This window comes from Oryzias latipes (assembly GCF_053564925.1).
Source record: "Oryzias latipes strain Hd-rR chromosome 1 unlocalized genomic scaffold, Olatipes_Hd-rR_3.1 chr1_Y".
NCBI classification, from domain to species: Eukaryota; Metazoa; Chordata; class Actinopteri; order Beloniformes; family Adrianichthyidae; genus Oryzias; species Oryzias latipes.
In genome coordinates this window covers 9,354,735-9,380,682 of record NW_027616335.1, presented here as the reverse complement: position 1 = coordinate 9,380,682, position 25,948 = coordinate 9,354,735, and the positions used below count along the sequence as shown (strand labels likewise).

General features: G+C 37.7%; 1 protein-coding gene across 2 annotated transcripts in view; it reads right to left on the bottom strand.

The window, feature by feature from the left end:
- The window catches only part of dlc1 (DLC1 Rho GTPase activating protein), a 75,868-nt gene that overhangs the window by 44,151 nt on the left and 5,769 nt on the right, over positions 1-25,948 (bottom strand). For both annotated transcript variants that reach the window (XM_011475294.4, XM_078943408.1), the window contains 3 exons: positions 24,853-24,987; positions 24,289-24,402; positions 10,621-10,654 (listed from right to left, as the gene is read on the bottom strand). In XM_011475294.4, the coding sequence (XP_011473596.3) occupies positions 10,621-10,654; positions 24,289-24,402; positions 24,853-24,987 (283 nt within the window). The remainder of the gene's footprint in view (positions 1-10,620; positions 10,655-24,288; positions 24,403-24,852; positions 24,988-25,948) is intronic.

Here is a 25,948-nt window from a genome sequence, read left to right as displayed (position 1 = left end):
CCCAGCCAGAATAATATGACACCAAGTCTTTCATATACAGGAATAGAACTGTGAAAGAAAAAACAAGGAGAAAAATGTTCACCCCTTTGATATTTCGCACAAAGCGTTGTCCAACTGGAGGTGGTGGTCATGCACTAGTAAACAGTAGAAAAAAGAAAAGAAGAAGAAGCCCATCTCTGCTTGTCCAGTGTGGACACCATGGGATAAACGTGCGCTCAAGAACCTGCATTTAGCTTGTTCTTGAACGACCGTCAAATGCCTGGTTGTAGGTATCTTGAGCCAAAACTGTAAACAAGGTTGAGGATGTTCCACCACACGCTGTGAGAGCTTTATTTTTTTTTTTTTTTACGTCTTTTACACACCTGCTTAACTCATGTGGCATCTGAATCCAATTTCCCTCCAAGACCGTTTGTCTGTTTTGCAGTTATATGCAAACCATCTGGGTTAGCATTTGTATCACAACACAACAACGTGCATTCCCCCGTGGATTCCTGTGTACCAGTGATAAGGGGCAATGGACAGACTGTAACCTGGACATAAAGGGAAAATGTCCTAAAGGGGGGTGGAGGAAGGATGAGAAAATGAAACAATGGAGTTCTTATACCCCAGGAAAGGAAGTGCTGCCAAATGCCTCTCTGTGTACAGCATGCCAGAATTGTGTAAATACGTGTACCAGCAGGAGAGGGTTTATTGATGACATACTAACCCAAAAGTGAGGTGAAGGGGTGTATAAGTAAATATCAAACTGCAGGTGTAAACAGTGTGTGCCAGTTCGTCACAAATGCTTACGAAAACATTAGAACTATGCTGCTCATTGCTGTATAACATACACAAAAAGATGATAGGGGTGCCTAGTTTTTTCATTCTAACAGTTATCTTGAGATATAGCTTGTATACGGTCTAAAATTTTTTAATATTCACTAAGTAAAAATAAACGCTATAGAAAATATCATATAATCATAAAATAAAATAAAAAACAACTCAAATGAATATAAAAGGTCAGTGTGAGGAAAACAGAAACCTTTTTGGTATATTTCTGAAATTTTGTATGTTTAAGCCAACCTGAGATTTACCTAAATCTTGTGATGACAATAGTAGAGTCAATCTGTCTGATGGTCTTCTTCAGCACCTTTTTAGGATTCCCTGAAGTTTCTCCCCTGTTGGATGGTAAGTCTCTACTAAAACAATGTTTTTTGAACCATTTTTTACAGATTAGGCCAAATGTGTAATCATGCATATAATAAATCACCACACATAAGACGTGTCTGACAGATGTAGTGTAGACTGGTATTTTGTGATAACCGCTCCCCCATAATTATCATTTTAACATGTTTTTATGTGCAAACTACACCTCACTGACATTTTTTAGCTGTTTTGCTGTTTCGTCCAATTCTGACACAGTAAAATTGACGAATGGTTGGATAGTCAGGCACTGGGTTTACTCTGAGTATCCCTGCTATTATGCCATTTGTGCAAAGCAAAAACACATTTCCTTTGTGCTTAGATCAAAGAGGAGCAGCATGAAACAAAGGAGAGCATTATGTCTTTTCTGAAAAGGTATATAGTTTTACTCGATGCTTATATACATTCAATCAGTTTTTAGTACTTTTTTCTTGTTATTTTTTTCAGTTTGGATTGCTTTTTTCACAAAAAGCAGACTATTTGTTATGTGGACGCGTTGTCACGTTAAGCGCACGGATTTCGACTGCAGTGGTAAAGGTCAAAGCGATATTAATGCGGATCGTCATGGGGGGTTAAATAAAGCATCAGTTTAGAGAGAAAGTTCACCTCTTACTGCTTGTTTTTGTCCAGATGATGAAACAAAAGTTTGTTTTAAAGAAGCCAGCGCAGTGATATAGAACATTTAAGCTTTTAAAGCACACCCAGCAGCCAATCAGAATTGAGTATTTACTCGGACCATGGTATAAATGTTGATAAAGATTTAAAAATCTAAAAATCAATAACGCTCGTGAGCAAAAATGTAATTTAATCATTGCCCCTTCAGGAAGTCACTTTCTATTGATGGGGTGTGATCGAAACAGAAAGGGCCAGAAAGCTTGTGACTAAATCAAATAAATTGCACACAGCTGTCATGTAGCCTTAAATTGATACACCAGTCATTAGTAAACATAAAAGGGATATATTGAGAAATTGTTAAAGGTGCAGGCATCCAAGCTAGGCTGTTTTTGGATGCTATCATTCTTTTTTTTCCTGTAAAATAAAGGAATCTAGTAAAAAATGAGAAAATGTTTTCCTCTAAAAGCTAAAGCAACTAGTCTGCTGGGTTCCCATATGAACTAACAGCTCCATAATAAATCCACCCTCATACTGTGGTTTCCTGTTCAAAGTAGGTCAGCTGAAGACATGGAAACCTAAAGAAAGGGTTTTTGTCAAGGAATTTGTGTTGGTTTTGCAAAGCCTAAACTTTCACAGTAAAATTGAAACAAGTATAAAAAAAGACCAATGCTCATTAACAGGTGGGGGTCGTCATTGCCAGGGGTGAGTCCAGAGCCGATGGATGGGACAGGCAAGAATCTGGTATTGCACCATTTTAGCCACTTGTATCATGGTTGTGAACTGACCAAAGAAAATAATTAAGAGGAATATTAGATCCAGAGCATTATTGACTTGGCTCACTGCAAAAGCAACTGAATTAAATCTGTCAACGAGGAAATCCCCTTTAAAAGGGGGAAAAAATAGGCAGGAAAGTAAGAGTTGCTCATAAATGACAAAAGCAAGTAATTTAGTGTGAATAATTGATTTCACTGTGATAATCTCTGAATGACTGGAAACCTGTTTCAAAATATGTTCAATTTGAACAATGTAAACTTGGTCTGTAGTCTGTAGAGCCCAGAGACATAGTTACAAGATATGTGAAGAGAAGGCCGCTATAGGGTTCCACTGTTGCTTAAAGAATGGTAATTTTTCACAAAACATGTCACACTTCCATTATATACACATCAACAAATTATTCATCCACTTTACCCAATCTGTGAATACAAATTCATACTTGTTTTGCTATAGATTTGTAACATCTATAGCAACATCTAAGTTGTACTGCACTGTAATGCTATTTTTGTTTTTATGTCTTATTCCTTTAAGACATTCCACAGATTATTTCAACTACTGTGCTTGGAAAAAAAACCATTTAGGAATAATAGCAACAAATCGATGAAGCTGAAGAATTATGCACAACTCTGTGTAAAACGCTTTGAATGTTTGACGATACTTTTATTGAGGCATCTTATTAGAAAAACTTGTGTTACAGCAAAAATGCGGAAAAAAAACTTTGATTATCAAGAATATGTTAATAGCAAAAATGTTTTTTCTGACAAACACAATGAAAGTAATAGCTGTTTATTTCTCAATAAAAGTCTAAAGGGATTTTAGATTTTTGGGACCAGCGAGTACTTCCCATTTGGAACGCGAAGGGAAAGGGGTTGTTTAGTCCAGTTCTTATTTTACTGTCAATGAGATTAATATACCAATTCCCACAGAGGCACTCCAAAAGTTTTCTGAAATTCTTTAAAGAAAGGGAATTGTGTTTGTAATGTTTTTAACATGTTTTTGTGGCATTTCTCACATAATGGAGGACATTAAGAAAAATATGCTTAAAAAATGCATTTCTGAGTATTCCTTTATTTAATTCGTTGGCAAAAGGTTGTACCTGTGATGGCGGGGCCACAAGCTCCCTGCTTGGCTCCATTCTGATGCATCTACTTGCAGACGACTAGGTTGATATATCTAACCAGTAATGTTAGGTTGGGAGTGTGAGTGGCTTTAACATAGCCATGTTGGGAAACGGGAAGGGGGTGCGGGGGTTGAACCACGGCAACAGTCTTGCCCAAGACTCAGAGATACATTTCTGATGAACTACCACTTTTTTGCAGGAACCATGTCCTAGAAAACAAAAACGATTTTTGGGGTTTTGCCTTTAAACAGCATAATCATAATTAAAAGTCCACTCGGAACACTTTTACAATATATCAAAAGATGATTTGGGGCTTTAAAAAGGCTGGAAGTTGTCATGGCTGCAAAACAGGGAATGGTGGATGAGATGATCCAACTTTGAGCTTGTAATGATCACAGTCCAACGCTTTTATCCTTTAAGGCTGATAAAAAACTTGTCCTTTACAATGTTTTTGTGGTGAATAAAATAAATGTTCAGCATTGATATTCCTAACATCAGGGAGTCCCTCCCTAACAAGAGCCCACTGAGGATGTTATTTTCATCCGTTTTCCTTTCCTGCACCTACACCCAAAGGCAAGTAAGCCTTAGAGTTCAGGTAAAAGGTCAAGCTTTAATCCCGCTTTTGGTCGAACGCCCATCATTGTGTTCTGTATTCTGACTACTTTATATTTAGACTAGCAAGACACAGGGCAATACATCAAAGATCAAATACAATTTGGGAAAAAAAGGTATTTGGAGTTAGGAATTTTTGACATCTCAATTCTCAAAAGTCTACTACTTTTTTATTGCCATGTGCTGAAAAGATCTCTGAGGAGTTCAAATATAGCCTGAAACCGGACACACAAAAATACTCAGAACAAGAAGTGACATGTACTTTTTCTTGGACAGAACAAAATCATTTAAAACAATCAAGACTTCCATCCATTCATTCACATTAACAGAAAATAAATGTAAAGGAGCCTAAAGATAGAAAGCTGCAGAAAAAGAAACCCTGACCCTATGGAAGCAAACTAACATTGCCACTTTCAGAGATGATGCTTTACTGAAAAACACAATAAAAAACAGTGTTGTCCCATTCATCCTAACTGCCTTGACTGTGGGCTTGATTTATGTTACTAAGATCACCTTGTCGGTAAAATATTTCTGTGATGGTGTATTCGTTTTTAGTTTAATTACTCATTGTTTTAGGGTTTCATAGTAATCTCTAGTGCAAGTTCTGTATTCTCAGTTTGACATTCGGTCTATCCTGCTCTCTGATTGGCTGATTCCCCTGGTGCATCTTTATTTTTGAATGCATTCCTGTGTGTTGTCTTAAAATACATTTTTCTTACAAGGCAGTTTTTACTGAAAGACCCACTCTGGTTAAAATGGGCTTTTGGTGTTTTTAACATGTTCTTGTGGCATGATAATGGCGGGCATATATACAGAAAAGTAAGAATAAAATTACATTTCTGAGTATTTCACCATTCAAATTGTGAATCAGGAGCAGGCAAAAAAAATGTTGTTTGAAACAGCTTGTAGTTGTTTTGTACAAACTACAATCGACGCCCACATAGGCCTGATGCATCCATTTGCAGACGTCTTTGTTTTTCCTCGTCTAATCTGGCTCAAGACTTCACGGCTGGATAACTCCAATTTTGTTTGCCATTTTGATTCCACCGGTAATGTTGTTTTGGGGTGGGGAGGGGCTGTAAGATAGCTGGAGAGAGTGTAAACAAAGGGATGATGGGAAATAAGGATAGGATTACTCCGTTCCAGCAGTCTCACAACTCAGAGGCTAATTTCTTATGAACTAGTGCAGGCCTGCAGAAACTATGTACTAGAAAATGACAGTTTTTATTTATATTTTGGCTAAAAACGGCATGATCATCATAAAAAGTGTCATGGTTTGGGTGTCTTTGCCTTAGTTTTTGCTTCCTTTTGTTTCTGTCATGTTTGAGTTCTGTTTCTTGTCTTATTTTGAAAAGGCTTCTTGTTTTGTCATGCTTTTGAGTTTTACTTCTCTGGTCCCAATCTCTCCTGATCATGTTCACCTGTGTCTTGTCAGTCCTGTTTTGTATTTGAGTCTTGTCTCTGCCTTCCTCTTGTGCTGGTCCAAACTGTCTCTTCCCTGACTGTCTTCAGCCCTGTTTTTCTGTTTAACTCACAGTAAGTTTAGTTTTGTCTCCCCGCTCTGCAGCGCTTTTTGTTAAGTGAATAAACCCCTTGCCCTAGAACCGTGTGCCTCTCGTCTCTGCATTTTGGGTCCTTCATGCTCACCAGCCCTCCCTACCTGACAAAATGACCACTGGGGACGCTTTTACAGTGGATCAAAGGATGATTGGAGTGATGCTTAAAGGAGTTGGTTATGTTTCCCTATGGTCATTGTCAACTATAAGTTAGCATTTTCCTCACTTCTGCTGTTAACAATCAACAACTTTCCCCTTGTCACACTGGAAGTTATTGAAATATTTTTCCATTGTCGGATCAGAAGCTCCCACCATAGAAAAATAAAAGAAACAAAACCTTAGAATTAATTTGGTAAATGTTAGTGAATAATGCATTCACTTTGTAACTGTTTAATAAAGACAACTTAAATATGACGGAAAAAGGAGACTTTTCAACAACTACAAAGGAGAGCCTATGGAAACGTGCAAACCCCAAACTTCACTGTGTTCAGTTGTTTCTTCATTTTTCCTTATTGTGCTTTCACTGACACGAGGTAAACCTGTCAACTTCCTGGATAAGAGGATGTTAGGCCACAGAACCAAACAAGCTGTCTCTGGAGATAAGCAGACGGGAATACAAATCATTGCCCAGTAGAAGGCCACTAAGCTCAGCTGAGCAAAAGCTTATCCTGGTAAATGTTCACAATTCTGCAACCACTCACTTCTACTTCTTATAATTTGCCATTTTTTCCTATTGGATTTATTTCATTTTTTTGTAACTAGTGTGAGAAAGATTTACCATCCAACAAATTACAACAAATGTTTTCTTAGGCTATTTACTGTGCATTATGTTTTATTATAAAAGCAATCATAAATCCTCCATGCTTGATCTCTCTTATCTTTTTTTGCTTGATAATAAAACTTTTGTTGTGAGTTGATGCTGTAGACATTAATTAATTTTACTAAACCAAACTGGTTGAGAGGAAATCATAATTATCCTTCTCTAACAACTCCAGCAGGGGCTGAGAAGTAAAATCATCTTATAGCCAAACAATTCTTGAAATGTTTCATCAAACTCTATTTGACAATCAGTATGTTTAATGGGTTTAATGAGTCTTGCTTGTAAACTGCATTTATAGGTTCAAATATGCTTTTTTATGAGATGTTTCTATGTATTTTTATTTGCTTTTGTCTTTCGTTTTTATTGCTTCAAATAACTCAATCAACAAACAGATAAAAAACGTTAATTTGTGAAAATCTTTAAGGTCTTTGAGTTTTTCCCTATAATATTATAGCTGCACACGTCTTTCATTGTTGTCATTTGTAACCATGATAGTGAAACGACCCATGAATGAGCAGAACATGCAGGAACCCTTGGGGCAGAACATGTGATGTCATAAATGTGTCATTCCCACTGGCATCAATAGTGGAGATACACAGAGGGATTTGAAGTGGAACAATGAACACAACGCTTTGTGTTCCCCCAAAACTCCCATTGTACCCCTGCCTACCAAAATGCAGAGAAAATGGTTACATAACTTGTTCCAAATTGAGGGAAATTAGAGAAAATGACCAGGAATGCACAAACTGCTTTGAGTTGGCATTGTTAGAAAACTCAAATAATTCATATTGAGGAAAAAACTAAAGCCAAAGAATATTTTTTATAGAGCAGCTTTCATAGACTTTAAAAACAATTGACAGCTCAACCCCTCCCCTCTTGGGTTACCACTGATTTCAAGAAGCCAAAACCCCATAAACTTTTATTGAGAAATAGATAGTTGTTATCAAACTAGAGGATCTTTTTTTTAATAATTGTTCTGGCTGGCTTGCGCTGTCTATGGCCAGCCAGCCACCCGGGTGCCATCATAGCAGGTAAACGTGCTCCGCCGCCGGGCATGGCAACCTGCTATGCCGACCACAGGTTGGCGACCTGTCCAGGCTGTATCCCTCTTTTGCCCAACACTATCCGGGACGGGGTCAGAAAACTCTGCGGCCCCAGCAGGTTAAGAAAATTGATGCAAACTGTGTACCTTTGCAGGACTGTTGGTCACGGGACTCATTCAATTTTACTCATTCAATAAGTACTTCCATTGCAGTTTTGCAAAATATGTCCGTTACATCACGCCTCAAAGACCACAGACTCCAAGCATAACTTTTTTTTTTTTTTTTTTTTATAAATTTGAGTTTTTTTCAAACTTGAATAGTTTCCAGTAGGTGAAATTGTTATCGCAAATCCAATTAGCGCAATTTCATAGTCAATAAAAAAGTACCGTTCAAGAGGTAGAAGCATAGGAGGGGACTCATAATAAGCTCACTCCTGTTCGGCGACAGTTGCCATAGATACAATGACTGACTGTCAACTGGTTTCAACAGGACCCATATTAGGAAGCAATGGTGAGGAATTTGACCTGATTTCGTGAGAGCCAGAGGTAGGGCATTTTCTATGGGTGACGTCACACCTCGATTCTTCTATTGTTTATGGCAGTCTATGGCAGCTGTCGACGACCACCTAAAACAGAGATGCTTGGGTGCGTATACAAAACTTCCACGCTTCCCTCGTGAAAAGTAGTTATACAAAAGCAGTAATTATAGGGGAGGAGCATCTCCAAAGGTCTGTCAGGCTTTGAGACATGGGTAAAATGAAAGCCTCATCCTTTTGTCAGACTATCGTGCTTGTACTGTTTACCAGTGGACTGAAAACACAGGAGGTATTTAATGAACAACACTCCCCTGCTGCCTGAACGGCCATTTATACTTTGCTTACCGATGGACAAATGCAGACAGAATGGCACAGAGTTGCAGCATGTTAAGTTTGTTTTTCTGATCAGTCCAATGCATAATTCAGTAAGCAAAACACAATGAAGTGACAAGCGGTTTAGAAAGATATATAGTCCCAAGAATCTCTTCAGTGTGGAAGTGGATTGCATTCAGTAAAAAAAAAAAGGTGATCTTTGTTTAATTTTTTTCCATGATTTTTGTTCTAATTTTTTTCTAAGGATTATAAATCCAAAAAACTACAAACAGGCAGGGCACTTATCCTCTAGAAATCTATAAGATGACTTGCAATTAAAAGTTGAAAAGCCAATTTTTGCAAAACAGACTGTGTGCCACTAAAGTTCACCACAGCATGAGAGTTCTGTTCACCAATGGACTTCATCGCTTTGTGCCCAAAGTTGTCATCAGGATTGACAGAAACAAAAAAAGATAAACAGTTCATACGGTCAATATTTCCATGTTTAGCTCTGTAATGTTTGTGGATAAAGTAAGTAGGAAGAACAAAAAAGACTGGTAATATCGTAACGAGCACCTAAAACAGATGTCTATGACACGAACACTTTGTGGCTTTTCAACTTTTAATTGCAGCACATGTCATAGTTTTCATGAGCAGATAAGGTTAGTGCTCATCCCTGTTCAGTGCTTTGCTTTTATAGTTTATGAAATCATTAGAACCAAAATACATACAAAATTAAAACGAAGAACAACCCCTTTTTCTTTAACTGAATGCAATTTTCTTCCATGCTTTAGTATGCAATACTTATACAAATACCTGGAATACAGAAACCTGCCCCAAGAGTTCATTTCAATTTCCTCTGTAATTGTAGTATTAATTCTTTCCTAGTTTCTTTCTTTTATGCTAAGTTGTTAAAAAAAAAAACAGATGAGTCAAAAATCTTCACTCGATTGGTAGATTTTTTTAAACAAGCTAAAAATCTGCCAATATTCTTACCAAGAATTCTTATTTCAAGAAAAATATTGTAGTCACTAAACATGTTTTCTCAAACTAAAATTATTTTTCCATTTAAAAACTTTCTTGACAAGATTATTTTTCTTGCAAGACAGAAAAAATGTTGGAAGGAAACAAGGGTCTTTCCCTTTCTTAAGATTCAGGTTTTACTGTGAACTTGAAAACCTTCTGGCCTGAGCCTTTTTTTTTCTTTTTGAGCTCACACGTTTACACATTTTCTTCCTTTCGCAAGCTGTTCCAGGTGGACTTTAACTGCTGAAATATGATGACATCCAAGAATAAATGGAAGTCACAATAGATTGATATTTTTGCTTTAAATCTGTGCAAATCATTGCACAGATTAAGAACTTTTGTCAGTCTGATCTATGTTTTTTGCAGAGATCTAGTGGTACCAGTAAACAAATATAATCCCAAGTAATTTAACCAGTATTCCACCCACTAAATATTTACAAATCCATAACGTGTACCTCTTTTACAGCACTAAAATTTGCTAAAAGACAGTAGAAAGTCATTTTGCATGCAGTAAATCTGGAGATGAAAGAGCAAAATATATAAACATAGATATGTATATAAAGGATATTTTATAGGCACGAGGGCAAAAGGTAAACAAGGGAATGATTCAGACAATCTGTTTTACTTAGACTCGACGTCCAGTCTGGCTTTTATCTTGAAAATGCAAAAGGCTTGATGGTTTAAAAGATGACTGTGATCTTATCTCAGATTGCACCCAGTGTCTCATACAAGACTCGGCGTCTGCTTTCCTCTACCACTGTCTCTCTCTGCTTGGAGTCCTCTTTGGCCTCCCGTTGTGAGCCCAGACAAGGTTATCAATCAGCAATAGCCTCTGAATCTCCTCACACAACACCAAGCAAAGCCAGGTTAGCTACAGACCTTTAACTTCAACTCTATCTCTGAGCCACTGTCTTTAGAAGAAAAATGTGACGTGTGAGAAATGGAGAAGCCTGATGTTATCACATGTTCATTCTGAAGGAGAGCTACAGACTGTGAACCAACTGTGGAGACCAGCTAAAACTTACCGCCTTTTTCTTTTTCAGGAAAAACCAAGGCACTCTGAAAAAAAAAAGGAAAATGTTATGTTTTATATTCATGCCATTTACAATGTCATTAGTCATGCATTTAATTCAAGATATAATGAATTGTTTTGCTTATTTACAGGTGACCTAAAGTAAACACAGTTCTTTAATTTTCTGATTTGGTTTCACTTGTTCCAAATTAAAGACATCATCTAATGAAACAATTAGAATTGGCTCCACACAAAGGAATAATGTCCATTCAATTTGAAAGTGGCAGTAGATGGGTTCAAATGGATTATTACAACTGTAGTTGAGTGTTACTACAGTAAACCATATTGATTTCCACAAAAACTGGCTAATTCAATTTGGTATAATGTACTTTTTTTTAGATTACTGCTGCCATTAAGTTGTACTCCATCTGTTAAAGCAACATAAAGTGAAACAAAAAATGCATTCAAACAATCAAGATGTGCTTAATTTTCCAAAAGGGACAAACTTTTATGGTGTTTACATGCAGCAGTGGTTGTGCTAGAACATTTTTTATGAGGGGGCGGAAGACTTTGGAAGGGTTGCAAATGAGTACAGCACAGTGGAAGGCCAAATGAAAGGATCACAACTACGTATTTCAAACAGTGTTGTTTAATGCATCTTTTAGCTTGTGCAATGCAGAAAGAAGATTGTTTTGATGATTTCTAAATCTTTGTTAATAATTATACTAATGTTGACTAATGAGGGGCCAGTCCCTCCATTAGCCCCGCCCCTGGTTTAAATGCGGTTGTCGCGAGGAGATGCTTTTATCGAAATTGCTTTTCAAAAACAAGCATCAAACACCAGGTCTAGGGGCAGGGATACCCAGTTTAGTTTAGTCTGTTTAGTTTAGTTTAGTTTAGTTTAGTTTAGTTTAGTTTAGTTTAGTTTAGATTAGTCATAAGCTATTGTTTTTTATGACTGATTTTATGTATTTGTGTAGTTACCAGTGTGAAGCCTGTGATAAATAAAACTGAATTGAAATCACATAAAAAAATCAAACAAACATTTCAAAAATTATTGCTTTAACTGTGCAATAACCGTTGGTTAAAACCTCATGCTTTTTTAACAAAGTCAATTATTATTCATCATTCTTTGAACAGAAAAGTTTGACTCTTCTTTGGAATTGTTAGAAATGAATGCTGTGCACTGGCAAAGTCTGTGAAATGAAGTTTGAGCGTGTGTTTGTGGTGCGTGTGTGTTTGTATGAAGGGCAGCACCCAGATGGAATGCAAAGATCTTTCTTGTTACTGACATTTGACCTCAGGGTCTTTGGCTGATCTCCACACCCTGACCTGTTTCTAATCCATACTCTCCTAGTAGAAATTAATTTCAGTCTCCCGTTTTTCTTTCTTGAAGCATTCCCGCTTTTGTCCATCTTCCATCAGTGTGCACGTCTTTTGAGTTATTTTTATCTGACTAGAGACTGGAGCAAAGTCCAGCCAAATGCCAGTCTGGAAAGATATTGATCATATGAATGATAGGAGGGAAAATGTTCTCTTATCTTTTACTCTCCCAACCAGACAATACAGCCTGTGCATGTCACAATCAAACATGATAAGCAGATGAAAAAAGAATGCCCATTGGAATCTAGATATTCAACTATCAACACAGCTCCTTATATTTGAGACAAAGGAGCAAAGATATGGATAACATTATCTGCTGATGATAGCAAGACAATGGCAGCTCATGCATGTCTTTTCCAAAATATTGGCTGGTTAATCACAAATGTTAATACATGGATTTATTCTTTAACGCCCTGGTTTGCAAGAGGTGAAAAGTGTCTACAAGCACTCTTTCTTTTACTCAATTAGTCACAATACAGATTATTCTTGTGTCAGTTTGTCCACATTAATAGAAGTACTGTACATGAGAGTAACTACATATGACAATGTAGATTTGATGGACATCTGACAGTGGAATAACCAAGGAACAAAACTGGATGCTGTTTTTAAGTTTTTAATCTTAACTAACTCTACAAAATAAAAATGAAAACTTTTTATCATTTTTTTATAAGTTCTCAATTGGTCATTGACTGCAATTTGGTGCTTCAGTATTGTTTGTCAATTAGGTACACAACACGCTTTTTACCAACTGCAAAAATACACTTTTGGCTGAATGTAATTTTGAAATCAGGTGTTTTGGGAAGTGCAAAATATTTAGCCAAAAACAACAATTTGAAGTTTGACCCAGAAAACCAACTGAGAAATGTGACCCTCCATACTTCTTTAACAGCAGATCTACGAGCTTCTGTTCTTACCACTATAGGCATTTTGTTGACAAGCATGCACCTTTGCCATTATGTAAATACTGCGCCATGAGTTCCTGTCGGTCACCCATAGAGTCATGTTCACACAGGGTAAATCCCCCATCAACAGGGTTATGTTTCCTCTCATAACAGCAACTGCATTATTAAGAAATGTGAGTGAGAAACTGCAAGACTGTGAGTGAAGGGGTTTCAGTAATTGATAATGTTTTTCTAGCATTACAATAACACATGCCTGCACCCCCTCTGGCATGCCGTGGTGCAGGTTGTCACATTGTGGAGCTGTCTGGGCCGTGTCAGGTGTCCACAGAGACCTGCAGAATAGTATCAGCTGCCTCATATACTGCCACACATTTAATAGAAATGGGTTGTTTTGGTAGAAAAGGGGGTACAGATGTGTTTGTCTAACACGTGTGTAGGTCTATGAGAATTTGAAACAACGTCCACCTGCAATTAATAAGGGAAGGAAATTTTCTTTTAGGCATGTTGACATCAAATACAGAAGTGACCAAATCCCTTTGGAAGCTTGTGTCTGTGGATATATACGCCTTTGCTTTTCTGAATGAGTAAGTAAAATTTATCAAGAAAGTCATGAGATTCTTTAAGAACAACCATTCCCCAAGCTTGTTTCAATCCCATTCCAGTTCTGCAGCTGCAGATGGTGAGAGTGAGTTATGTCTGACCACCCATGGTCTCCGCTGACCAAGGATTAGGGGGCTTAGGCTAACCCAAACCTTTTTTCTCCACCACTTAGCAGAAATGGCTAAATTGGTACAGATGGCTCACGATCAAGCAGGCCTTCATTCCAGTCATTCTGTGTATTACCTGTACTATGGAGGAGGGGTAAAAAGTATGTCTCTACAGTCCTGTTGTCCAGTCAAAACCCATGGAGATGTTATCTTAAGCTCAGTTTTTTGTTTCTTGACCATTATAAATAAGCACTTTCCTTTTTTGTCCGATTTTGTTCCTCTGTATTGTGTAAGTCCACGTGTAAGGGAAACGTGGGAAAGCTATTTTTTCTTACGCAAAGATTTAACTTCCCCAGAGACCAAACCCTCATAGTTTCTCCTTTCCCCCACATTTTAATAGTTTCCATATGTCATTCTTGGAGTGTGTCAACAGAAAGTGATGCAGCGACTTAGTGTAATGATGCATTGGAACATTTCCTGCAGAAAAAAAAAGCTATATTAGTGTCCAGATGTTGGGTTTAGCAACAGTTTGAAAAGAAAACAATTGCTAAAAAAAATTGTGCAACGTTTAAATTGGTCTATACTTTTGACTGACAGATCTACCCCAACATGCTGAAAGCAAAAGAGGGTGTTTTCAAATTGAGTAGAGTTAATATTGAAATCCTACACAATAAAAACTCAACAATATGCACACACCAGTCAAAAAGTAGTTTTTCCTCACACAAAAATGCCAAATCACATCTTTTTGTTTTGTGGTTGTATCTAGAGGGTTTTAAGGCTAAACTCCCAAAGCATTAAATCAATCAGCCAGCTAACTTTTTGACTCTAACACCAGTCAAGATGTCACTCTTGAAGCCAACTCCTATCATTCTTAGGCACAGAACGTTTGACCTGCTTACAGAGGTGTGCAACTGCAAGAATGGTATGATTGAACTGCCATACAACCATCAAGACAAAAAAAACAAAAACGTGTCACCTGTTTTTGCTCACTAAGTCTGAATTTGTGTCTAAAAGACCAGAGTTAATAGGGATAAGCTTAAGGTCCCGACTGCAACAACAATGTTGGCCTGTGGATTAGCTGCTGACATTTTGGGGGGAAAGCAGAAACCAGGCTAACAAAAGGGATTAGACTGTCCTCTGTCAAAACCTGAGGTGGTGCAAGTCCTGTACAAGATGCAGAGTTTACTGACATGTTGAAGAGACTAGCAGCTTGAAGCAGCTTTGGTCTCAGTTTTAAACTATGGTGGAATAAAATTGTGCCAAACCTTTGGTTTTGAACAATTAACACCTTACAATTTTGGGCAAAAAACTTCAGTAATGCATGAATTTATGGGATTTTTCTCTAGTTATTGAGTTATTGTCTTCAGGGTGTCATGGTGGAGGGTGGCTCGAGAGCCGGTTGGACCCAGACGCAGAGGTGGAGGCATGAGGATCAGAGTCTAGAGGGTTTAATGAACAAACAAAAGGCGCTGCAGAGCAGGATGACAAAACTAAACAAAACTCACTGTGGCGTGGAACAAGAACCGAGGAACATGGCATGACAAGGACAACCAGGACAGGAATAACTAATGGACCAACACTGGAGGAAGGCAGAGACCAGACTTATATACAGACAGGGCAGACAAGACACAGGTGGACACGATCAGGGCTGATGGGGACCAAAGGAAGTAAAACTCAAGAAAACAGACAAGACAGGAGACTTTCAAAATAAAACAGGAAACAGAAACAAGACAGAACAAGGACCAAAAACAAGACAACAAAATCAAATCATGACACAGGGCATCTATTCATGCCCTTAGCAAGCCTGGGAGCTTGAGAGTCCTGTTCAGCATCTTAGCTTTCTGCGTTTTTTGCCATCATCTGGAACTGCCACATCCACCAAAAAGGCTTTCCTCTGTTCTTTATCCAGTACAACAATGCATATATAAATTGTCCCAATTAATGTTTTGAGTCACAGCCCTAAATATGTGACGCTTTCATTGCGCAGTGATTTACTGTGAATTCATGTATGTGCATGTCTGTGGTTATAAGAGGGCGTTCAATTTGTTGATGCTGTGATTTATAGCACTTGATTATCTCTAGCTCTAGGGCTGTTTTCCAGATGCTTGTATATCCCAGTCATCCCTGAAATTTATAGTCAATGTGCCATACCGTCATCCAACAGCTTCAACTGCAATGGGAGGTCGTCTTTTCATGTAACAGATGTGTATCTGCATTGATTCACCCAGTATCTTGTCTGAACGCTGCAACTGCTCATAAGCAAAAAGACACGAATGCATCATTTTATTGTGGTTGAAACTGTATTATTTGGTTAAAAAGTAACTAAATACAAATATAAGTCATGGGTGTCAGAGGTGATGTAAGTTAGGCTTCGTGCCATCAAAAAAAGAACTATGAATAAGCACAGGCTATAAAAACAAAAATGTACATGGTATCTGACTTGGAAACAGATGCTAAAACATAATTGTCATTTGTGAAGCAATTAAATAGTCATAACTTCAATACGATTTAACAAAATGTTCAGAATGCAAACTGAGTTGGACTGACATGTGTAGACAATGAAGGGAAGAGATGGGGCAGAATACAAGGAACAAAGGAACAAATAGATAAATCAAATCATATTATTATGTGTTGTCTTGTGATTCTGATGTGATTTTAAATATTATCCGCTCTGCTAACAAGTAAAAATGACCCAGCCTTGAATTGACAGAAAAAACAACGTTTCCTTGTTGGGGTTGAAAACAAGTTCATTTTCCACATCCTGTTCCAAACATTAGTCATTTTTGGGGGTGTCTGTGTTTGTGTTCATGTTACAGCTGTGCTCAGCAGAGGACTGACCTTGGGAGCAATGACACAACACAAAGCAACCAGCATGGCCGTGACCAACCCCTTCCAGCAGCTTTTGTCAGATGGAATAGTGGTCAGTGTCATAGCTGACTGTCTGAGTTTGTCAGACTAAGTCAAATATGTGGGTGGAATGTAGGCAAACATAATTACGCCTGTTTTTGCTTTGTGTTGACTACCCAAGCAAGGACGGGGATGGGGAAGCTCGAGTAAAGATAAACAGAAGCCAGTGAAAGTAACACAGTCCTGGGGCTTTTATCTGGCTGTAACTCTGAGAAGGTGTGGTGTACATGAAGGATGTTTTGGGACCGTGAGGCTGCCAAAGCGGGACATGGAGGAAGGACAGAGCAGAGATCTGCTAGTGACCTTAGCACGCAAGCCTCAGCACTTCTATTGTCTGCCAAAGCGCAGACAGATAAAGAGCTATATATTTCAGTTGCTCATGTCACGCATAAAAAATATATTGAACCTAGATAAAAATATCTTAATAGAACCCCCCCCCCCCGAATTTAGTCCCAAAAAGCAAATTCTTAATTGTCTTTGGAGGGCTGTTACCAAGGAGACAAAAAACAGATCAAAACACGACTAAAGGCTGTTAGTGTTGACAAAAGATGAAAGGCACAAAGAAGTAAGAAGCAACACCTTCACTGTGAACATGTGCTTGACTTGTAAAAAATGGAGCTAAATTTAACAGGATCCGCACGCTTTGTTCTTCTTAAGTCCTGTGCAGGATTCTGTCTTTTGTACCCTGCTGGTGAGAACAGTAGGTGCTGAAAGTGAATGATCTGTTGCTTCCGATTGTGACATTCAAAGGAAGGTGGTCAGAAGTCAGCAGTCTCCACCCGCTGCCATGTCTGGGCACATCCGGAGCACTTCTCTAAAAATAGGGTCTCATAACAAATGTTTTTTACACATTGTGTAACAAAATGTTCCCTTCAAACCATATATGTATATTGAAATTGTTTGATGCAAAATTGATGGCAATTAACTGAAATGAAGACAGCTGTGAATCATGATGAACCCGAAACTGGAGTCACTGACAAAGGGACAATTTTAAAACATGATCAAAAACACCACTTAAAACCCAACTGACTGCAGAATGATCACAATTTTCTTGGTTTATCTTTTAAGAGTTGATTGTAAAAGAAAACCAAACTTAATCAAGACGTGCTAGTTTTTGGTAGTACCCAGTGAAACTCACAAGGTGTGAAAGCACCTTGCGTATTAATAGTGTTTAGTTAGTTCAAGTTGTTAAGGTTTGTTAAATAGTTGTGCTCTGATTGCATGTCACTTCCTTCTTCAAATGGCTATTTTGATCTGTTCAAAAGTAGGATGAAACCATCAAAATCAGATTAACCAAAAATCTGAACCTAATCACAAATGTAGTTCGATATAAAACTAAATGAACTCTGGAGTCGTTAATTTGTGTTCACTAAAATGACAAAAAAGACCCATCTGTTACAAAGCAACAATGCATGCAAAACAGCAGTGAAATACACCTGCTATATCCAGCATGTAAAGGAATCCTGCCAAGAAAAACACCCGGGTTAAAGAATAGCTGTTCCAGCACGAAAAAAAAAGCACCTGCTGTGGCACAACATCCGCGAGATGTTACCCCCCTCAACATACCCCACCATCGGATGCAATAATGACAACCACCTGCTGAAGCCTAAAAGTAGTGCCCTGCTAAACCAAGTTTGACATGAACCCAATGACTTACTGTATTTGAAACAGTGAGTGAGAGATAAAAAGTAGACGACCACTCATCATATACTCCATGTTTATCGTGGTTACATAAAAAGACAGGATAGTGTGAGAGTGTGCTTTGTACCATTTGACAATAGTGTGGCACGTTGTGAGTGTCAGTAGGTGCTACAGGGACATTGATGTCGTCCCAATAACAACTTAAATGGCAAATTAAAAATTTTGTTGCTTTTAACACTTTGGCGCATTTTGTTGATGATGGAAGACATATACAACGAAAATGAAGCTCAAAATTACATGTTAGAGTATTTCTTTAATCAAATCGTGTGAATCAAGAGCAGACGAAAAAAGGCCATTTGAAAAAGAGTGTATTTGTTACGTAGAAAATACAATGAACAGTTCACAAGCTTTCTGCTCCACTCCATTCCAATGCATTCACCTGTAGACAACTAGATCCATGTACGTTTTCATTTCCCTCTTCTGAGCTGGTGTCTGTCTCAGAACTGTACGGCTGGATGGCTCCAATATTGCTCACCATTTTTGTTGCGCTGATGATGTTAGGTTGGGGGTGTGAAGGGCTAAGCTAGCAGATGAGCGTGTAAACAGAGATCTCTCAGCAATGGGAAGGTGAAGAGAGGCGGGCGGGGTTGTCCCTTGCCAACGGTCCCTCTCAGAACTCTGAGACAAATGTCTGCCACTCTGCAGAAATTCCCAGAAAACGACACAGATTTTTCTTTTTTCTTTTTTTTCATAAACAGTATTTAAAGGCCACTGGGAACGCTTTTAAAAAAGATAAGATTATCTGAGTGGGTCATTAAGAAGACCAATTTAAATATTAATTCAAAAAAAAATTAAGTCATGAAGTCATATGAATCTATATTGAGATCAGTTTTTGTTTCAAGTTAATAGATTTTCAAAATAACTTTAAAGGTACTGAAGAAGAGAAAAATATAATCAGTTTGGTCTTTCTAACTAATGCTGATTAATTATAGCAATCAACACACATTATTCAATGCAGATTCTTTAGTTTTCTCTTATTCAAAATAGGAAAGGTAAAAATACGCTACTTGTACTACACATTTGAGTTTTGCTAAACTGAATAGAAGACGTCTTAAAGAATCTTGTAAAAATATTTATATTTACTGCTTTTGTCACTGTTTTAATAGGCTGGTTGCACCTACATGTGAATGGGAGCTACTTTAGGATTCTCAGGAAGTACTATTAATTATTTCTATTCTCATTCCATCCTTTTTTTTTGAGGACAATACCATCCTTATCTAGATTCAGATTCCTATGCTATTAAAGTAATTTCCCCAAAAATATATATATACAGTACAGACCAAAAGTTTTGACATACCTTCTCGTTCAAATAGTTTTCTTTATTTTCATGACTATGAAAATAGTAAATTCACACTAAAGGCATCTAAACTGTGAATTAACACATGTGGAATTATATACATAACAAAAAAGTGTGAAACAACTGAAAATATGTTATATTGTAGGTCACATGTGTCAAACTCAAGGCCCAGGGGCCAAATGTGGCCCTCCATGTCATTTTATGTGGCCCTCAAGACCATAAAAGTTTTTAATTTCTTAAAAAAATAAATATAAAATGGTGTGTATTTGTTCATATCTAGGGGGAATAGGACTTTAAATTTTGGAATTGCCAACTATAAATTAGGACTTAAACATTATCCATATAACCTAACCTGACAGAATCAAATCTAAAAGGATTGAGTAACAAGCAAACATATGTTTTCTATGCAACTGCAATTTATTTATTTAATTATGAACAACATAGGACTCCATAATTGTCACTTTAAAAATGTATCATAAATAATGAGTTATTTAACATTAAGGAGTAGTTTCATTTATTTTTCATTACATTTAGTTACATGTATTAGTGACATCTGGCCCTTTGAGGACAAATACTATACTGATGTGGCCCTCGAGGAAAATAAGTTTGACACCCCTGTTGTAGGTTCTTCAAAGTAGCCACCTTTTGCTTTTATTACTGCTTTGCACACTCTTGGCATTCTCTTGATGAGCTTCAAGAGGTAGTCACCTGAAATGGTCTTCCAACAGTCTTGAAGGAGTTCCCAGAGATGCTCAGCACTTGTTGGCGCTTTTGCCTTCACTCTGTGGTCCAGCTCACCCCAAAACATCTCGATTGGGTTTTGGTCTGGTGACTGTGGAGGCCAGGTTATCTGGCGCAGCACCCATCACTCTCCTTCTTGGTCCAATAGCCCTTACTCAGCCTGGAGGTGTGTTTGGGGTCATTGTCCCATTGAAAAATAAACGACGGTCCAACTAAATGCAAACCGGGTGGAATAACATGCCGCTGCAAAATGCTGTGGTGCCATGCTGGTTCAGTATGCCTTAAATTTGGAATAAATCCTCAACAGTGTCACCAGCACAGCCCCCCCACACCATCACACCTCTTCCTCCATGCTTCACGGTGGGTACCAGGCATGCAGGGTCCATCCGTTCACCTTTTCTTCGTCGCACAAAGACGCAGTGGTTGGAACCAAAAATCTCCAATTTGGACTCATCAGACCAAGGCACAGATTTCCACTGGTCTAATGTCCATTTCTTGTGTTCTTTAGCCCAAACAAGTCTCTTCTGCTTGTTGCCTTTCTTTTGCATATTCTACCAAGAAGGCCTGATTCACACAGTCTCCTTGGAACAGTTGTTGTAGAGATGTGTCTGCTGCTAGAACTCTGTGTGCCATTGACCTGCTCTCTAATCTGAGCTGCTGTTAACCTGCCATTTCTGAGGCTGGTGACTCGGATGAAATTATCCTTCGCAGCAGAGGTGACTCTTGGTCTTCCTTTACTGGGGCGGTCCATGTGAGCCAGTTTCTTTGTATTTTTCAGTTGTTTCACACTTTTTTGTCATGTATATAATTCCACATTTGTTAATTCATAGTTTTTATGCCTTCAGTGTGAATCTACAATTTTCATAGTCATGAAAATAAAGAAAACTCTTTGTGTGTCCAAAGTTTTGGTCTGCACTGTATATATATATATATATATATATATATATATATATATATATATATATATATATATATATATATATATATATATATATATTCAACTGTTTATTGAGTAACATTGCTTGGACTCAAATATCAGTTATTTCCCATCTGTTAAGAGTTACACCAAGTCAGTTAAAGAAAAAAAAACAACAACAAAAAACAGTATGAAAAACTATCCAAGATACATTGGGTGTGATTTTTTGCTAAATATAAATGAAAACAGTATTTTAACTTTCTTAAATTATTACTGCATATATTATTACGTGCATAGAATTTTCAAGAGTCACAATAATTTATGAGGTGGAAAATATAACAGCTACCTCCTCAAAATATCATTGTTCTTGGTTACTTACTAAACCTTATTCATCATTTAGTTTTCCATGCCGCTGTTTGGTGCAGTGCGATTCATGTATTGTCCCTCTTTTCCTCTCCCCTCCTGGGGAGTGGGAGTGCTTCCAGACTCCAGTTGGCTCATCCATGCTCCAGTTCCTGACCGTTTACCTCGCCTTTGCTCCTGCTCCTACACCTGGCTGTGGATCCTGCCTCTGGCTCATCTCTGGCTCGTCTCTGCTCTGTACCTGACCGAGTACCTCGTCTCTGCTCCTGCTCCTGTCTGCTCCTGCTCCTACACCTGGCTGTGGTTCCTGTCTCGGCTCGACTCGCGCCTTTGACTGTCCCCACAACCACGGCTGGATGAAGCTCGTCTGCTGGACTTTTATATATGTAGTTGTAGATTTAGATAAGTTAATTCTTCTCTAAGATTTCTGGTAAATCACCTGTCCGTCCTGGGGGAGGATCCCTCCTTCATGTGGGCACCCCTGAGGTTTCTTCGTTTTTTCCGGAATCCGTTTTTTTTGGGAGTTTTTCCTTACCGCGAAGGGGGGTCTAAGGGCAGGGATGCCAGTATAGCTTAGTCAGTTTGTTAGTTCATTTTAGTATTTTTCTATTGAACTCTTTGTATTTGTGATCCTTTTGATTTCATGTTTTACTTCGAAGCCCATCGAGACGACTGTTGTTGTGATTTTGGGCTATACAAATAAAATTGAATTGAATTGAATTGAGTGATACAAAAAAAGATACACATTGAATCCCTTTGTTGTATTAATATTGTAACTTAGAACATTGCAAAATAAAAAAGATTAAATTGTCATAACATTTTTTTGTAAGGGATTTAAAAAAATTAACCAGGAGCAATTAACATCAGGGAATCCTTTTCATGAAGTCGTCATCTATTTGGCTTCAATCTATCACCCCATGGGGCCGCCACTGTAAAAGGCCTCCTATTAGGCACAGTGAAAGGACTGTTTACCCAAGCTTAGTGAGTTACCATGGGTTACATAAGAAATGAATGCCATGGAGTAACTGGCAACAGACCAAGCCTACTAATCATAGAGCATGTTCATTTGGGCTTGTGCAAAATAGGCATGTCATTCCTCTCCTGTGAGAAAAGTTATGACATGCAGGAAGACAGAAATATCAACATGAAACTTTAGAAAATTGAGGAATGCGTGTGTGTTTCTTCTTGCTAAATGGAAGGGTTGTTAAGATGCATAACAACCCTCCTTGACATTTGTGGTTATAATTTTTACACTAATGCATAAAAAATGCCCACATTGCTTAAGAGGCTTTTTTTTTCTCCTTCATCAAATTCAAAAATTTTGGGCAAAATGTAAAAGATTGTTTAGGTGCAGGACTTAGAAAGTCCTAAAATGAGCAAGCAAAGGATTAAAAGGCATGTCCCACTTGAAGTGTGTCCCCCTATGCTCCCCCTGCCCTGGCTTTTAACCTCCCAGACTCCCCTCATGACCCCTTTGTTAAGTTGAGGGGAGGGGGGGACTTTGGAACCAGCTAATTATAGAGTTTTAACGTCTGCTTGGCTAAGCTCCAAGAGCAGAAGGACATTCCTGCAATTGGGACGTTTGCTGCCGTGTATATGTGTTTACGCATGCATTCAGTGTGTATTGCCATTTTTCCTTTTTCTGACCTTATACAGCCTAAGCATCACTATGTTTTTGTACCTGACACAAACTAAATGATTTTGTAAAAGCCAAACACTTGAGGAACTGTAAAAAGCACTAGCAAACGTGATCAAATTTGAATATTTACAATAAAGGCAAAAAGAAAAATTGAACAAAGATAAACAGAAAATGTCTCATGAACCAACTTTACATACAAGGTTAACTAATTTTATTCAAATGGTAAGGGGAATTTTGCTTAAACGCATCTGTCAGCAGCCTGTCATCTGCTAAATATGACAGAATGTATATAAATATTACTAAAGATACACAACAAAGACCAAAAGACTATACAAGATGATCAAAATAAAATTTTCAAAAGGCTTAAAATAATACTAGTACAGAGGAATAACTAAGCAGATATTCTTTTTTTCTATCTTTGTATAGAATTTTGCAAAATTTCTTGAAATCCATTAAATTTAAAACAATATTACTTCTTTTTCATGAACACAAATAGGATTCATTCTATTTTTTATCTTATATTGATTATAACTCATATAAATTGGTCAAACCCAACAAAACCAAAGCCGTGTAGAGGAAAATGTGTGATAGTAGCGACTGGGCAGCAGAGGTTGCTTCTGTTGTACCTGATTATGTGGAAATGGCTACCTTTGAAGAAATTATTTTACTGTTATTATATTATAAAGTAAAGTTCTCTTGTAGAACCTCTAGACATATTGGAGAAGCACTAAAAAAGAGCGCTAGGAAATAAATAACAAGTAAAAAGTTTATCTATGTTGTTTTCCTTTTTGTATTTTTAAAGATTTTTTTGTACAAATAACTGTTCAGATTTTTTTGAAAAATCTTTAGTTTTTTGGGCAATTTATTGGACAATTTGTTATTATTTTGTGTATATATTTTGTAGAAAATATTTTTCTGATCACTTTTCCTGTCACTAGCATTACTACTTACCGGTAATACAGAAAATAAAACAACAATAAAAAGAAAGACAGTATTACTAAACTTTGTAATGGGTTTACATAGTTTGTTGCTGAATAATCTAGTGTGACAAATACAAAAAGTAACAATTATCTTTGCATTTTCTAGAGTCTTAAGAATTGATTGTACATTGACCTCTTGACTTACCTTATTTTCTGTTTTTTCATCAGGAGATGCTGTGGATTCTGAGGAGAGAATGCCTGAAAAATGTGGATTTGGGGGGGCTTGTGAAGCAGCTGGCAAAGATCCTTCATCTGCTTTCTGCACAAATTACATAAAAAAAGCAAGTTAGAACCAGCATTTATTTTAAATTTTTTCACATCCAGTAAGTGAGAATCAATTTGTTTTGAAATCCAGCACATGTAATAATTATATTTAAATAAAAAACTGACATATCTGATGTTTTGTGCTGAGTAGATTAGGATACAAGTGTTCAATAAAAAGACCCTGCAGAAGGAAGAAGCCAGAATTGACACAGACTGTGATGAGAGGTTGTAAGCAGCTGTGTTGAATTCTCCCTCTGCAGGGGCGAACCAGAGTTTCAGAGTGTCGAGTCTCATTATTAGAACCTTCAACTACAGGTTCCTTCTGACTCCAAATCAGAACCCGGGGAAGTCCATTTGGACTTCAACAGTGCCTTAACTAATAGCTGTGTTGTTGTTTTTTTTTTTTGTGAAAACGACCTATTAACCAAAAAGCAAAGTCATGTACCAGGCGTTGCTGTCGATGGAGGGTGTGGGTCCTGTCCACAGAGGAGGTTGCAATGAGTGCATTTTCAATTTCCTGGTCCAGTTGGTCCAGCTTCATCAGCAGAAGCACCATTGAGTCCAAACGAGCATGCTCCCGCTGAGAACAAATGACAAACCAGGGGAGAACCAGAAATTAATAAAATACCCTAAAAATCTTCTGAAGAAATTTGTCAAACTCCATATTACTTGCAGGTTTAATGGTCCTTGCACGGTTTTTGAGCAAACCTCATTTCCATTTCTATCCTCTATTGGCAGTTGAACTAAATTCTGTTGCTGACTCTCATGTGACACCATCATGTCATCTTGAAATAAACAATACATCTGTATTTCTTATTAATCAAAACTGTGTTAAAGAGGCTACACTGACCTCAAGTGGCTTGACGGATACAAGACAACTGAAGCAACTACAGCTGTGTTTTATTCCTGCTTTTGCCAAACATAAAAAAAACCTGTAAAAGTCTTTAGAGCTCAAAGCTATGTGTCTTCATCTTTATCTGCCTATCTGCTATCTTGGTGTGTGGGGTTCCCTGTCCAAGCTTTTACTAAAAAAAAAAAAAGAGTTGTCCTGTTTTGCCTAAAAACCTAATTGCAAGCAAGAAATGCATTTTCACAGGCGTGTAAAACCTGTGAATGAAGGGCTACTATACATGGAAAAGTTTGCCAGGGCAAAACACAGATAAAGGAAACACTTTCAAGCCCAAATTTGATTAGATTGCGAAGGATAAATAACGTATTTCAAATATTTACCAAACGTGTCTCAAAAGATTCTTGACTCTCCGTGAGTATAAAGAATTGCTTTCATAGTAGTGTCAATGTGAGTGGAGCGAAACTATCTAAAGCAGCAAAAATCATCAATTACGGGCTTACTGCTGCACTTTACCACAAACTAGGTCTCCAATAACATCTCATGACTAGTGCATGTGTGTGTTTTCCATTTAGTTCCCCATTAGTCTGCCAAAGTCTGTTTCTATGGGGTTTGCTGAAAGGGCACATAGATGTCAAGGGCCGTCTCGTGGAAATGTCTTCACATCGATGCATTCAGCGACATTCCAAGCCAG